The sequence below is a fragment of the Ochlerotatus camptorhynchus genome, unplaced genomic scaffold (assembly GCF_037179485.1).
Source record: "Ochlerotatus camptorhynchus isolate MF236.1 unplaced genomic scaffold, CSIRO-AGI_Acam_v1.1 ptg000151l, whole genome shotgun sequence".
Lineage (NCBI taxonomy): Eukaryota > Metazoa > Arthropoda > Insecta > Diptera > Culicidae > Ochlerotatus > Ochlerotatus camptorhynchus.
Window position 1 is genome coordinate 1,898,575 of NW_027040641.1, and position 15,902 is coordinate 1,914,476.

Here is a 15,902-nt window from a genome sequence, read left to right on the forward strand (position 1 = left end):
ATTTTAGTTTATTTATATGATGCTGACTGAAAGGGCACGGCAGATGGAACTTGAAGTATTGGAAGCGTTTTACGCAAATATATAGTTGGCTCAACGGCTGGTGATGGTGATGGTGGAAGTAGCCTTCCTTTCCGGCAAGTCTGACGTGGCTGCTGAAAATCAAAACACATCAATTAGGAAAATCGGAACTAAGCAAACTCTTCCAAAATTTCATCATCTTACCTCCATATCCTGCAGCTGGAGGATCCTTCCGATCCTTCCACTTCATAGCGTCACCACGGATGTCTCGATCTTATTATTTGTATCTTACAGAAGAGAAACAAGCGCCCCGGTGGATGAAAATGTGGGAAAGTTCAAGAAACTGCTGCTGCTAAATCTCATCCTATATCTACACCCCAAATTATTTCGGTGTACGGCAGTGTAGCACCCTCGGTAACACCGGGGTAGCTACACCGCAAAAACGAAAACGACATAACAAGAACAACATGTGAAAAGGGCATACAAGCTTTTTGTAAACAAACCTTCTTCTGCCCTTTTCTCGCCACCCATATGACACCAACGTAAATCATCAACATTACCCAGTAGGGGAAACTTTCCCCTTCCCGATGGTGTTGTTGGTTTGCGTGGGCGACCCTCGGTTGGTAAGAAAAGGGCCTATAAAGGATTGTTTACAAAAAGCTTGTAAGCCCTTTTCACATAAGGCTCTTGATACGCAACGTTTATACCACAAACGAAGTGACAGACGGAGCGGCTCGAAAACTTTGGTGACGAACCTGCTATTGCAATTTTTCAGTGTACCACATGGCAACACCACTAATACCAACAATCAATACGAAACTAACGATTTTAAATTGGCTCACCACTTTAGTAGCCTATTGGTCCCAAGCAAACGATTAACGTACCCTATTCTAGTTGAAATTCTATTACTACACTATGTTTGTTTTGATTCGCTATGAAAGTTTGACAGATAACATCAGGGGTGTGTGGATTCATGCAGAACATGCAGGGGTGAGTGAAATAGCTTGGGACTGCTTGGGACCGTTGTTCTGGTACTGAGTGAGCCAAAAATAATAATGATTTTCTTCGGGACCCAGTGGTCTTAGAGTTACCTCTATGGTACCAGAGTTGAGCCAAAAACTTGAACACTTTTCGTCAGGACCTACTAGTCTTAGAGTGACCTCTATGGTTCTATGTGGTTCTATCATAGAAGTAACCCTAATAAAAAATTACCTTACACGAATGATAACCCAAATGATTGAACTATTCCACAAATGGTTTGGATGATACCACGAACACGTCGTTAAGCACATTAACCATAACATTTTTATTAGGGAACTCTAAGACTAGAAGGTCCCGAAATAACGTGCTCAACTTTTTGGCTCAGCTCTGGTACTCTCTTCAGTCCCAAGCTAATCAATTGATGAAGATAATCGATCAATGTAGATTGGTCAATTTGAAAGGTGATGCGAGATTTTAGGACAATATGTCACTTTTGGGCATACTGACAGCGGTAAAACCATAGAGGTAACTCTAAGACTAGAAGGTCCCGAAATAACGTGCTCAACTTTTTGGCTCAGCTCTGGTACTCTCTTCGGTCCCAAGCTAATCGATTCACCCCTCGAAACATAGGAAAAACCAATAACCCCTCATTTTATCTGTCAAACTTTCATAGCGAATCAAAACAAACATTGCGTAGTACTAGAATTTCGACTAGAATAGGGTACGGTAATCGTTTGCTTGGGACCAATAGGCTACTAAAGTGGTGAGCCAATTTAAAATCGTTAGTTTCGTATTGATTGTTGGTAAAACTGACGGAAGTACCACAGACAAACAGACATAACACATTGAATATTTCTCACTGTAAAACATCGTCGCTAAAACATTACCGCCATCTGTTGAGTACACTGTGGTGGGCACTACGCTGAATAGATGGCGGTAGTGTGTAAACGTCAAACGCAAGGGAATTGACTATGCGCGCCACAGGTGGCGATACTACCAACTGCGATACTTTTAAATTGTCCGTTAAAGGCTTATTCGATGAATAACTTGTGAGTGTTATGTCTGTTTGTCTGTGGAAGTACGCTTACTCTTAGCTTACTCTTTCACACTTGCATTGCAGTGCTGAATGCTAGAAAGAGTAGCCTGTTGCAGTCATCCTCACCTACTATATTCCCCTCGAAATTCGTGATTACTGCCCCCGTGAAAATAAATGTATGCATTTATTTGACGTCATCAAAAGGCTTAGCAAAGAGTCTTCTATTTCAGATGACAAGCACAAAGGCTTAACAAAAAGGGCCTAACCATTGAAACTAGGGGTAAGACAGATTTTGATATTAGGTCGTATGAATAAAAGCGTTTACTTTACTTTTCCCGTAAGAAAAGCACGGGAAAGTAAAGTAAACTCTTTTTATTCATACGGCCCATTGAGTCATACTGGAGTAAATTTTGAGTAAAGGCCGGCGCACAATGGATACGTTTTCAGGTTTTTTAACAGTTAGCCCATGCATTATCTGTCAAAAAACCCAAAAACGTATGCATTGTGCGCCGGCCTTAACTCTGAGTAACTCGAGTTGCTCAATATTCAATGCACGGTGACATAGCAACCTGTTTGATTTGTGTGCATTCCACGATTGTCAGTCAAAGACGTTTGACAAGGAAAATCTACGTGCATCATTCAACAACATTATATTCCGGATTGCCATCGACAAAACCTGTGTCGCAGCATGCAAAATCTGTGTATGCTTATTATTGGTTGGCGATGATAATTATTGGATTTTCCAGTGAACATGGAGTTGTACCATAATTTAAAGTCTTGATGATACACATGGTGGGCATTCCATTGTGAACATTTTGGCAGATTGCATACCCACCAACAAGATTCAAAATGTTTCAGTGCCCCATAAAAGTTTCACTTCACATGGCATCAAATACTACGGCTTTGTGATTCCAGGACTGTATTTCCCACGATTGAAAACCGAAGTTTTTGATGGTAGTTCTTTTTGTCTTCCTTCGCATCGCGTTTCACTCGCGACTGTGGAGGGCAATAATCATTGAGGAGTTGCAGTTTTCCATGAAGAGCGCCTGTTAATATTAAAACCTTTTCACTATGTTTAAACCGGGATTGATGGAAAGATCGTTGTCTAGTCACATATACAAATTTACTGCTCTATCAGAACAATTAAAACTGGAATTCGCAACTCATTTTAACTTATTTATTTATGATGCTGAAATCAACAATTGAAATAATACATCCTTGGCAACCCATCATTAATCACGCGTAAACGGGTTCGTTTCTCGGGATCATATCAGAAATATCATTATTGTCCCACCATAGTAGACAAATTCACACTGAAAAGAAATACACACAGATTAATGAGTATTTGATGCAACAATACAAAATAAAATACGGATAGGATCACTCCGACACTCTGACAGATAATGTATGTTTATACTGATTTAATTTTTAATTCATGGATGAATATGAGACTGGTTTGATCACTTTTGAGTAAATATGAGTTACTCCAATTTACTCGTTGTGAAAATATTAACTCTGAGTACAGCCAACAATCAATACGAAACTAACGATTTTAAATTGGCTCACCACTTTAGTAGCCTATTGGTCCCAAGCAAACGATTAACGTACCCTATTCTAGTTGAAATTCTATTACTACACTATGTTTGTTTTGATTCGCTATGAAAGTTTGACAGATAACATCAGGGGTGTGTGGATTCATGCAGAACATGCAGGGGTGAGTGAAATAGCTTGGGACTGCTTGGGACCGTTGTTCTGGTACTGAGTGAGCCAAAAATAATAATGATTTTCTTCGGGACCCAGTGGTCTTAGAGTTACCTCTATGGTACAGCCGTCTTGCCCCTAGCATTGAAAGATTCACAAATAGGCTTATTAATTGGTGGAATTAAATTATTATCGATTTTCATGTATGTTTGAAAACTTTTCGCATATTTCACTGTACTGAGATACAGTTAAAAGTGTTATTTTATACAATTTACATGCCTAAAAGTATGAATTAAATTACCGGTAAAGGCCTGTATAGAGATCGAAGCGAAGCGAAAACCTCATACAAAATACTAAATTTTTCACCTGCATGAAAAACGCATTCGGCAAATTTTTCACTTCGCTTTGAACTGTAAACAGATACGATCCAGCGAAATCTAATTTTGTTGATCGTATCTTTTTCGCTTACGTTTATTTTTTCGCACATGCAGCGCTAGCGAAAAGAGCAGCAGCTAAGCGAAAAGTTGACGTTTCGAGAAAGAGCGTATCTGTCAGATTTTCACTTCACCGGAGGTGTTAACTGATCGATTTCGTTTCACATGAACTGTAAACTGCGAAAAACCTTTTTTTTTCACCTTTTTCGCTAGCAAAATTTCATGATTTTTCGCGTGCTTCAATTTTTGTTTTGCTTCGCTTAAGGTGATACGGCACGTCATGCAACAATGGCTGTCCCTACAATCATTAAATAAACGTGTTTTGGTATGCGTACGAAAGACATCTTCCTACAAAACAGTAAATTACTAAGTACATACCTTAAAAAAATGGGCCTGAATTGTATGAATAAGTTCTGGATTCATATTTCAATACTTTTCCACCAAACTATTGCCAATTCATTCACGCATTGGTAATATTTGCATTAAAAAGTACGATCAGCCAATTTTGTTCTGCTCAGGGCATGAAATTTCAATAACTGTTTTCACTAGCTTTCACTTCTCAAAACCACACTAAACACAATTACGACACGTGCTTCTACAAGCACTTTCAATTTAATTCACTTTTAAAGACGACATTTACTTTAATAATATCATTTGCATCGTTAAAAATGCGAGCCGCGAATAGTTTTGCAAGCTGAAACTGTTTTGTTTGCCTTTTTTCTACACACCGCATTACGAAGGTGTGCGTACGAATCATCTATCATCGCATCCAGTGTTGTCGATTTAATTGAAGCAAAGTGTGTAAAAACCGAGGGAAAAACCAATAACCCCTCATTTTATCTGTCAAACTTTCTTAGAGAATCAAAACAAACATTGTGTAGTACTAGAATTTCGACATCGCACGGTTCTCTTTGAAAAAGATTGCTACAAATTTGGTACGCCTATAATTCAAAAACTGAAAGAGTTGAGATAATAGATAATTGATCAATTAAAAGAACTAAATGTTCTTCACATTTATACCGTCCACTAGTGGTCCTACGTCAACCTTTCGTTCGTGTCCCTAGGCACAGACCCTTCTACTTTTTTTTAAAAATGATCAAGGTTGAAATTTACAGTAAGATGGACATAACTTATTCTTTACCTTTCTAATTTTTTTTCAACTGTTCCACATTCGACCTAATAATAACGAACTCTAGCAGCTATGTTTACGGTGGTTGCGGTAGTGCATGATGTACACTCACACCACTATAGCATCAATGATAATCAATTCACTGATACATAGAAAGGAGCGAAAAAAAGCGTGACGTATCATCTTAAGCAAACAATTTACAATTCATTTTGAACATAGGCCCTTTGCAAATATAACGCGAGACTTGTCTAAAATGAACCAAACAGGTCTGGGCTAAAGCCCTACAGTAAAAGTATGGACGACTGTCACCACAAAACTGAAAAAAGCTGTTCCAATCGAGCAAAGCGGTGCATTTTGACGGTTCGATTGGAACAACTTTTGACAGACGTCCATACTTTTACTGTAGGGCTTTAGTCTGGGCCATAAAAAAAGAAAACGAAAAAATATTGTTGACGATTTCTGATAAGAAAATAAGCGCGCGTTGCCGTGATGCGCCGCTCTCTTTTCCGGTGTTTGGGAAAAACAACCAAGCGCCACCATCCGGCTCTCTCTCTCTTTCTCACCGGATTATCCGGAAATTTTCTCCGGATTTGTGTGCGTATGCCGTGAAGCGAAGTGTAAACAAAATTTTTAATACAAAAGAGAACAATCCTGTCGAATGGTGGTGGGTGGTGATCCATACGTCAGTGGCACATTGCAGTGGCGAGTTCGTTCTCGTCGTACCTCGTTGTTTTCACGGTGAACACAGCAGCAGCTACCGTTTTATTAGTGCGAAACTAGTTTCCTAAATTTGCATTTTCTCCTTGTGTACGGTGAACCATTCGGTTTCGTTTCGATCTGGGATACAGGAACGCCTAGCTTTACTATACACACTCGGGACGCGCTGTGCAGAAAATTCCACACATCGCGGGAAGAGACAGGGTAAATCGATTTTTCACCCACCCGTGTGCACTGTATATCAATATAAGGGTAGGTATATACTGTTTAGTCATATTTCGATATGAGCTGGTGAAAGTTATATTTTCCTTTGAATACTGACGTAATTTAACATTAGAAACTCGATTATTTCCATACAATAGGACTCAAAGGAGGAACAAACACTCCCACCGTACATTTTTGCTATACACAATATTGCCTAGCCTACATTATATATAACAACAGCGCAATCTGCAAAGCTGCCATTACCAGCTGGTGGGTGGGCTTAGAGGGAAAAATTTAATTCATCATCGGTGCAGTTAAATTTTCCCCCGAGGGCAGAATAGAATATAGCTCTGAAAAGTTTAGATTTTCATCTTTGCCTTTAGTTGCATACGGTTATTTGTCGGAGGTAGAGCTCTCGCATTGTTTCGAGCGGGAGTGCAATTAGAAAAAGGCTTCAAAATAGGTCAGCTCAACAGTATTCGCTTCAACGAAGACGGAACGGCCAGGATGCACGAGGGTGAGATAGTGATAAAGAAGGTACAGGGGCATGTCCCGAAATCTGGTGCCCCGCGGGAGAAGAAATCTGATTCGACGATTACCTATCGTTTAACGCGGGACGACATCTCCGGAGGGCCGGTCAACTTGGACGAAATCGAACCGGGCCTTTGGCTAGGAAATGTGACGGCAGCAGCTGATTTGCCCACGCTGGAGAAGCTTGCCATCCGCAGCGTGCTGACGATCGATTCCTGTCCGCTGCCGGCGCACGTCACCGAGAATCCTAGCCTAAGGGTAAAATATATTCAAGGTGAGTAGTAAGGGACCGGGGAAGAGAGAGCAAGGCACTTTAATAAAAGATAAATACGAGCTCTCGTTTCATTCTTCTTCTTCTTGTTTGCAGCTTCCGATGTGCCAAGAGAGGATTTAATCAAACACTTTGATGATACCAACAACTTTATCAGGGAGAGCTTGGAGGAGGAGAGGAACGTACTTGTGCACTGGTGAGTGACTACGGAGGAATTTAAATTCGATTAAATTGCTTCTATTACGACCTAATGGGAAATACATTTTTTTTCCATTGCAGCTATTTTGGTGTGAGTCGCAGTGCCACTATCGTGATTGCATTCATCATGAACAAGTACAAGCTGACCTACGATGCGGCTCTGCAACGGGTCAAGTCAAAGCGACGTTTTGTGATGCCCAATCCGGGTTTCATCAATCAGCTGAAGCTGTTCAGCATCATGAGCTATCGGATCGATCCGCAGAATGAAAAATACAAGTTGTTTCGATTGAAGCTGGCGGCGGACAATGTGCGGAAAGGTAAGTGTTGGCATCTGTTTTGTCGAAGTGAGGCTTGGGAGGAATCATTAAACAGAATTGAGAGGCCTACTTATGAATGAGCATGGATTGGGATATCACGTCAGAAGAATAATGGCAGAAATGCGGGGTGTAATGAAATACCAAGTTTAATATCCGGCAGGCGGATATGGATGTAGACGTTGGTATGATATATTCAATTGGGTAGTTAACTGAAGCCGGTCGCTAATGGGATATTGTAATTTTAGCTACAGAGCACTTAAGGGTTTCGATAGCAAAGCTACCAAATTTGAATGCAATGTTCTTGTCGGTGGTCATGTTTTCAGCCGCAAAGATACCATTTGGTTCTTTTCGGGAAAACTTGAAGCACTATTTACCGTAAAAAATAATTAAACCAGAAGATTATCCAATTTATATCAGTAAATTTATTAGATTTTTTAAACATTATTTTTGATATTTATAGCCGTAGGCTAGTTCATCTTGTCCATGAAAGGTGGGGCCTCAGAAGGAGGACCCCCAACAGAGTAGTTTTTTACAGTGTTTACTTCAAACGAAAATTGGTTCCCGGCTCGATCGTACATTTACACAACATACTAAAGACACAACTTTAAAATCTGAATAAGACAGAGCTCCACACCGTGGGGACCGGGAGGGCCCCCACCAGACAGAGTTGGCCCAACAGCCAAAATGAATTAAAAAAGACTAAACTTTAAAATACAATGCAGCATCCTATAAAAAGCGCATTACTGCTGCCAGTGTTGAGGGATCATCACCCAGCATGTCGCGTATGCTATTTGGAAGCCCGTGGAATTCCCGCAGGTTCTGATACTGAGGGCATACGCATAGAATGTGCTCGATTGAGGCTGGAGTTCTACAACCGGCGCAAGTCCTGTGCGAGATCTTGGTGTGACCGGTTCTCAAACGCGACGCTATCTTCTGATCCCGCTGGTTCAACTGTTCTGTCCATTTCCTCGTTGTCCCTTTGATCCGTCTGATGAAGAGGGAGCGGTTTTGGGCCCACTCTGCGTCTCAGTACTTTGCTCACGATCCAACGCTTGACATCGTGTAACGGTACTTCGTTGGTATAGCGAGGGGCAGATGGTCTTGCCCCAGCCAGAAAGTCAGCTTCAGAGTTGCCTGGTATTCCGCAGTGCCCCGGAACCCAGCAGAATACCTTGTTTGGTGGCGAGGACTTCATCGTCGCCTGTACCGAGGGATGAGTCGGGGCCTCGGATGTCAGGGCGTCATACAAGCTGTGCAAATCCGTGAGAACCAGGATCGGTCGGTCGGAGAGCTTTGTAGCAGCGATGAAGATGGCAGCAGCTTCAGCAGAGAAGACAGAACATTGCGGCGGTAAGCTGCAGCTGGTTGGTGTAATGTTTCCGGCTAGACCGATACCGACCCCGGCCCGAGCGCGAGATCCGTCCGTGTATCGGTGAGTGTGAGTGGGGTATTTTCTCCTAACATTTCAGCTACAGTTCTTTTCATGGCCACAGAATTGTGTCCGGCTTTGAACCTGTCCTTAATCCGGCTTTCGATTTTTGGTAATGGTGTTTGCCAGCATTTGTTTCCATGCCAGTGGACCCTAGCCACTGGGGGAAGATCTTCGTTGGTAGCCGTGCGGAAGAGTCTGTTTCCCTCGTCGAGGAGGAAGATCCCTTGATTTCCGGATGTCTTCGAGATGAAAGCAGCGGCTTTGGTTGCGACAGATGCGGTTATACGGAAGCGGAAAGACAGGATGCCTGCGTCGATCCATGCAACGTCAGCGGGCGTGGATGACAGTAGACCAGAGACAATCCGGACGTAGGTGTTGTAGACTGGTGCTAACGTAGCTAAAAGCTAATCCATTGCGATGCAGGTTGTTGGAGGCGGAGTTTCCAGCGGTTTTCTCCGACAAGTTGGGCATCTGTACGAAGATGAAGATCAAGTTGGAGCTGAAGTCAGGCAAATCTCCCGTGTTCCGGCCGAATGCCCGGTCGCTTACGCGATGCAGTGGGCTGTGGATGATGAACTAGACCGACTGGAGCAGGAACAGATCATCACGCCAGTAGACTTCGCGGAGTGGGCCGCTCCAATCGTGGTGGTCCGCAAGTCAAGCGGGTCGATTCGGATATGTGGTGACTATTCAACGGGGTTAAATGACGGGTTACTGCCTCATCAGTACCTACTCCCGTTACCACAGGATATCTTTGCGAGTCTGGCTAACTGCACCGTTTTCAGCCAGATCGATTTGACTGATGCATTCCTGCAAATGGAAATGGATGAAGGCTTACGCGAGATGCTTACGATTAACACTCATCGGGGTCTGTATAGGTATAATCGTCTTCCACCTGGAGTGAAGGCGGTGCCAGGAGCATTCCAGCAAGTGATCGATACGATGCTCGCTGGCCTTGTTCGTACCAGTGGGTATCTTGACGACGTAGTAGTTGGTGGTATCGATGCAGCGCACCCGCGCACTCACGAAGGCTGAACACCGCAAGCGATGTATGCAGCAACTTCACCAAGGCCATCCAGGGATCGTAAGAATGAAGGCCCTCGCTAGAGGTTATATCTATTGGCCTTCCCTGGATCAGAACATCGCGTCGTTCGGGAAGGCATGCAAACAGTGTGCATTAGCAGCGAAATCTCCTCCACACGCAGCACCTGTTCCACGCCTGGTGGACCGTGGCAGCGCGTCCATATTGATTTTGCCGGAAACTATTTTTTACTGGTCATCGACGCCTACTCCAAATGGCCAGAGGTGATTGTAACTCGTCGCATCAGTTCAGTGGCCACAATCGGTATTCTTCGCAACCTGTTTTCTCGCTTGGGGATTCCAGAGACGCTCGTCAGCGATAACGGCCCACAATTTCGAGCGACGAGTTTCAACAGTTTTGTGCGACCAGCGGCATCCAGCCTATAACTACCGCACCGTTCCACCCACAATCTAATGGGCAGGCAGAACGGTTTGTGGATAAATTTAAGCGGGCGTTGCAGAAAATCCAAGCGGGAGGAAGACCATGGAAGAAGCGTTGGACATTTTTCTGCTGACGTATCGATCTTCACCAAACCGCCAGGTCACGGACGGCCTGTCTCCAGCAGAAGCAATGTTTGGGCGTCGCATCCGTACAAGCCTTGATCTTCTTCGCCCTCCAGTACACCCACCTCCAACGCAGCAAGCAGAGGGCACACCAAGAAGAAGCTTTGCGCCTCACGACCTGGTCTATGTCAAAATTTACAGCAACAACAAGTGGAGTTGGGAACCAGGGCCCTGCAGGGGTCATCTGCGAAAAGATTGGCCGAGTGATGTACTCTGTATGGGTAAACGATCGACGGCTGACAAGATCGCACGTGAATCAACTGCGTGATCGTGGGGTATCTGCAGGCAGTGATCCAGCTCACCAAAGTAAGCTACCGCTTGATGTCCTGCTAGACAGCTGGAATTTACCTACACAGAAAAAAAAGTTGTTGAATATTACATCCAAACTGCTGCAACCAGGTCAATCCATCGGTTGTGTAATATAACGTTGTACGATGTACATCGATTTTGCGAACAAAATTACAACCATTGATGTAATATTGTATCTGCTTTTTGCTATTACATCATTATTTCATACATCAGCTTAAATTACATTGATCGATATTACATTTTTTTTTGCTGTGTAGGTCTACTGCCCCAGTTGGCTCACCGTCTCTGTCGGATGTACCGACGCCTCAATTGACACCTAGATCTAGTTCGTCGAGTTCAGCAGACTCTCCGGATTTTAGCAAATTAACCATACAATTTTTATTAGGGTACTGAGTGGGCCCAACTGGCTATGGCGGAGACTGCCGCTTGGGCTCTCATCCTTGTACGTACTGGCGTGGGTCCGGTGGTGACGATGAGGATTTCGCCGGCCTAGACGAACACATATCTAGATAGAGCTGGAATTAGGGCGTAACAGCTTTTGTAAACAAAGGCTTCTTTCGATGATTTCTAGAAAGTCAAGACTAACCAACGCAAATCAACATCACCATCGGGTAGGGGAAGACTTCCCCTACCCGACGTTATGTTGGTTTGCGTAGGTGAGCCTTAAATTTCTGGAAATCGAGAGAAGTCATTGTTTACAAAAGCTGTTACGCCCTAATTCCAGCTCTTTCTAGATATATGTTTTTCGGTAGTTGACGGAAGACTCCGTTCATCGCCACGAGGAACAGGGTAACGGCGATAACCGATCCTTGTGGGACACCCGTTTCCTCGGGGAAAAGCCGGGATTTGGTGTTGCTGACTGCGACTCGGAATGAGCGGTTGGACAAGAAGTTCTGGATGAAGTGAACGATGGGTCCGTTAATGCCTCAGTCGATTAGTTGCTTAAGGACGAGGGGCACTATCTCGGTGTGCAAACCACTGTCGTAGGTGTTCTTGAGAACTAGGTGGACGTTCCGAAACCTTGTCGGAAAGCGTACTGTCGGTGATCAATGAAATTTCCAGCTTCGAGGTGTTGCTTCAGTCTTTGATTGACCATACGCTCTAGAACTTGGGCCATACAACATGTTAGCGCTATTGGACGGAACTTGCTGACTTCACGGGTGGCTACCCCGGCTTTCGGGATGGGAACTACCAGGCTTTCCTTCCATACTGCTGGGTACCCGTTAGTGAGCCAGAGCTTGTTGAAGAGGTAGCCTCTTGAGTAGAGGATATCCTATTTCGTCGGGTCCCGCCGACTTCCCGTTCCTGCAGCGAACGGTATGCTGCAGTTCCTGCCAAGAGAAAGAGTAGTTTAAACTGGTACTGGCGGTGTCGGTGGGTACTATGAAGTCTGCGATGGATGGCTTGGTTTTCTGGTTGAACTTGTTGTCATACTTGTCAATGGTTGCGAGCTCGGCGAAGTAGGTACCGAGTAGTTCTGCAAAATAAGTGCAAGTCCAAGTAGATGCTCACCTAATCAAACATCACGTATTGCTTGAATAGCTTGCTTGAGTTTCACCTTCTTCTGAAGATCTCGGAACATCTTCTTTCCTTTATTTAACGTCGGTCTCTGTTCCGCAATCTAGTGTCAATCACCGACGGACATCGATTGGCAGTCGATGACGGCAATCGAATGTGCAGGAAGGCAGCTGCCACACCTGCGTAGGATATCGCACCCATTCAAACGCACATTGGCCGGGACCAACGGCTTTACTTCCCTTCCGAAGGAAGACGTGACCAGAGATTTTTATGCCCCAGAAAAATCCCACCGACTTCGGCTGGGATACCTACTTGAGCACAGGAACCTACCTAACTACTTAAACTAAGTTGCCAAATCACGAATGATCTGATGGTTTGATCGCAGGTGATTCTGAACCTTTCCAGCGTGGACGTCTTACGCTCCTCGAGTGTTTGAAGGCCGGCCTGGTGGTGAATTCCAGAATTACTAGTTCGCGGGGGACTGTTAAGGATCATTCTGAGTATCTTGTTTTGGATCCTGTGAAGTTTTAGGTGGTGGCACTTAGCACAACTCTCCCAGATTGGCATACCATACTCAATAGCGGGCAGAATGATCTACTTGTGAACAGCAAGCTTGTTTTTGAGGGACAGGGTGGACTTCCTCTTTATCAGAGGGTAGAGGTGCACTTGGTGCACAACACCACATGGAATGTTAAAAATGCACAACATCCACATGGAATCGGAATAGCAATTCGCTATTGAGGGAGAGACCAAGGTAGACTACTTCACTCGACCATTCAATTGGAGTGGTATCAAGATGAACCTTGACGTTAGCAGGCGGAACAAGCCGAGGTGAATTCGAGTGTGATACAGAATGGTTTGTGTTTTAGCTGCATTGATACAAATCTTCCAGCTCTTGAAATAGTGGGACAGAACATCTAGGCCTGATTGTAGTTTACTCGTCAGAGCACGGATCACTCGACCCTTATAGATGATGAAGGTGTCATCTGCGAACATTGACAGGATACCACCACCCGGCATGGGAGGAACCTCTGATGCTACTCTGAGGGACCCCTGCATCAACGTTGAACGTATCAGAGGGGACATTGTTCAAGTAGACCTGGAATGATCTGCCCGACAAGTAGTTTTTGATGATCTTCACGAGGTAGATCGGAAAGTTGTATCGATGCAGTTTGTACACTAGGCCATCATGCCAGACATTGTCAAATGCCTTCTCAACGTCCAACAATGCCATAGCAGATGTTTCTGAAACGGACTTGTTCCGCCCGATGATATTAATAACTCTACTTAGTTGGTGGATCGTTGGATGAGCTTTCCCAAACCCGAATTGCTCCTTGAGTGAGATGTTATTTTCGTTGGAGAACTCCAGCAACCGGCTGAGTATCAACTTTTCGAATAGCTTCAAGATGGAGGACAAGAGGCTGATGGGGCGATAGCTTTTGGCACTGGTAGGTTCTTTGCCAGGCTTGTGTATTGGAATCACTTTGGCTAACTTCCAGCATGCAGGGAAGTAGCCAAGCTCCAAACATTTGTTGAAGATAACGGCAAGATGGTTGAAGAAGTCAATACTCAAGTTTTTCAACTCGAGGTTGACTACACCAGCCATTCCATACCCACGGCCCTTAATGTTTTTCGTGCTATCACCTCATCAGCCGATATTCTACTATCATCATGCACTACTACGGGGATGTCAGCGACTCTAGACATTCCCCTCTATTCTGCGAGTCACGTGACTCTCTCTCACCGGTGAGGTAACAATAGTCACCTCGTGTGAGGTGACTCACGAGGTGACAATTGTCACCTCACCGGTGACAGAGAGTGATTCACGTGACGCGCAGAATTAGAGGGATTGCCTCCAGTACGGCAGGCCCATGGGGGCTCACCATGGTTTGGCCAAGATTATGTGAAATCACAAAATGTTGGCCAAGAGCATTGGCCTTTTCAACAGGGGTTATGAGTAGGGATGGGTACAAGTTCTGGTCAACAGAAGGAGGGATCGGTCTCGACTTATTTTTCAAAATTTTGGTCATCTTCCAAAATGGTTTTGCAAAATCTGGGAGAGACCGAATCTTGTTAGCAAAATCGTTATTTCTGAGTTCCACCATCCTGGCCTGGATAATATTGGTTAGCCTATTGACAATGGTCTTTAAGTGGGGCAGCAGTTCAATTATCCGAATGATAATTTTAGTAAAGTGTGAGCTAAGTAAAAGTTCGATCATAACTAATTGCAAACTATTTCCATTCCGCTTTCAGCGAAACGCCTTCCGGTGAACTGCATGGATGTGGTCAAACCGGATCCGGCCATCACGCAGGAAATGCCCGACCCGATCGTCTATCGGTGTCGCAAATGTCGCCGAGTGGTCGCTACCAAGAGCAACCTGCTGATGCACAAGCTGAAACCTCCGGGTCAGTCACCTGCCAAGCACAATTCGCTGAGCGACGTGGCAGGATTCCACGACGACGAATCCGACAGCGAACATAAGGAGGAGGAAGTGGGAGAAACGGCTTGCGGTGGAAGTGTGGTGCCACCCGCTTCGTCGGTGGACGATCCGGAATTGAAGGGTAAGGAGCCGTCGCTGTCCTACGTTACGGAACAGATGCGACGTAGTTCGATCAGCAGTGATCAAAGCAATCGATCGTCGGAGAAGGACGGAATTTGTAGCAGAATCTACTTTACCGAACCGCTTGCCTGGATGACGGACATCTTCCACAATACGCAGGGACGATTGTACTGTCCCAAGTGTACGGTCAAGTTGGGCAGCTTCAACTGGGTGATGGGTATTAGACTATTATCAATTGATTTTCGGTTTGTATTTTACAATGTTGCTCTTTGATTGCAGCCACCAAATGTCCTTGTGGTGCGGAGATCTACCCAGCATTCTACTTGGTGCCGTCGAAGACGGAGTACTCTACCGTGGTGCAGAACGTCCAGGTGACGGTGTAATTTGGACGTAAGTAGCACTCGCCAGCGCGGGAAGGTAGATTTGCAAATTTCTGTTGTGTGTGCGTAAATCAAAAGCAGAATGCAAACCGAATCAAATTAATTCTTCCTGTTGCTGCGCTGATAAGCTTGGGTCACATTGACTGGTACATAACTCTGATTAAGGCAACGGGAGAATTACTTCTAGCACAAAGATGCATTTACTGCGCTACTTATACTTATACAATAGCTACTCATACAACTTTAACAAGTATATAATACCGAACAGTAATGCAACCGGAACCAAGCTGAACTTATTTGACTATCGAACTCATGTTATACAAGCGCTCCCATCACCCATCCCACAGGATTTTCCGTTCCAACCCTTGGTACAAAATTGTGCTACAAGGTCTTTTTGGTTAGTTACCACAGCTGCTAACAATAGCGACAATTTTAACGTAAAACTTTAGTTCAGTGTGGCGAATTTATCTGCGAGCCATTCACAAAATCGCAACATTTAAGATGCAATACTCGTTTTTTTT

General features: G+C 44.3%; 1 protein-coding gene across 2 annotated transcripts; it reads left to right on the forward strand.

The window, feature by feature from the left end:
* The first annotated feature begins 5,965 nt into the window (after window positions 1-5,965).
* On the forward strand, window positions 5,966-15,891 carry MKP-4 (MAPK Phosphatase 4). Of its 2 annotated transcripts, none has more exons than XM_065221963.1 (6): window positions 5,966-6,268; window positions 6,379-7,025; window positions 7,119-7,218; window positions 7,302-7,537; window positions 14,694-15,218; window positions 15,281-15,891. In XM_065221963.1, exons 2-6 carry the CDS (start codon window positions 6,728-6,730, stop codon window positions 15,382-15,384), a joined length of 1,263 nt encoding a protein of 420 aa, XP_065078035.1. In that variant the 5' UTR covers window positions 5,966-6,268; window positions 6,379-6,727; the 3' UTR covers window positions 15,385-15,891. The 2 variants fall into 2 exon arrangements, with proteins under 2 accessions (XP_065078035.1, XP_065078036.1); XM_065221964.1 differs by having other exon boundaries at window positions 5,966-6,220.
* Window positions 15,892-15,902: the final 11 nt, after the last annotated feature.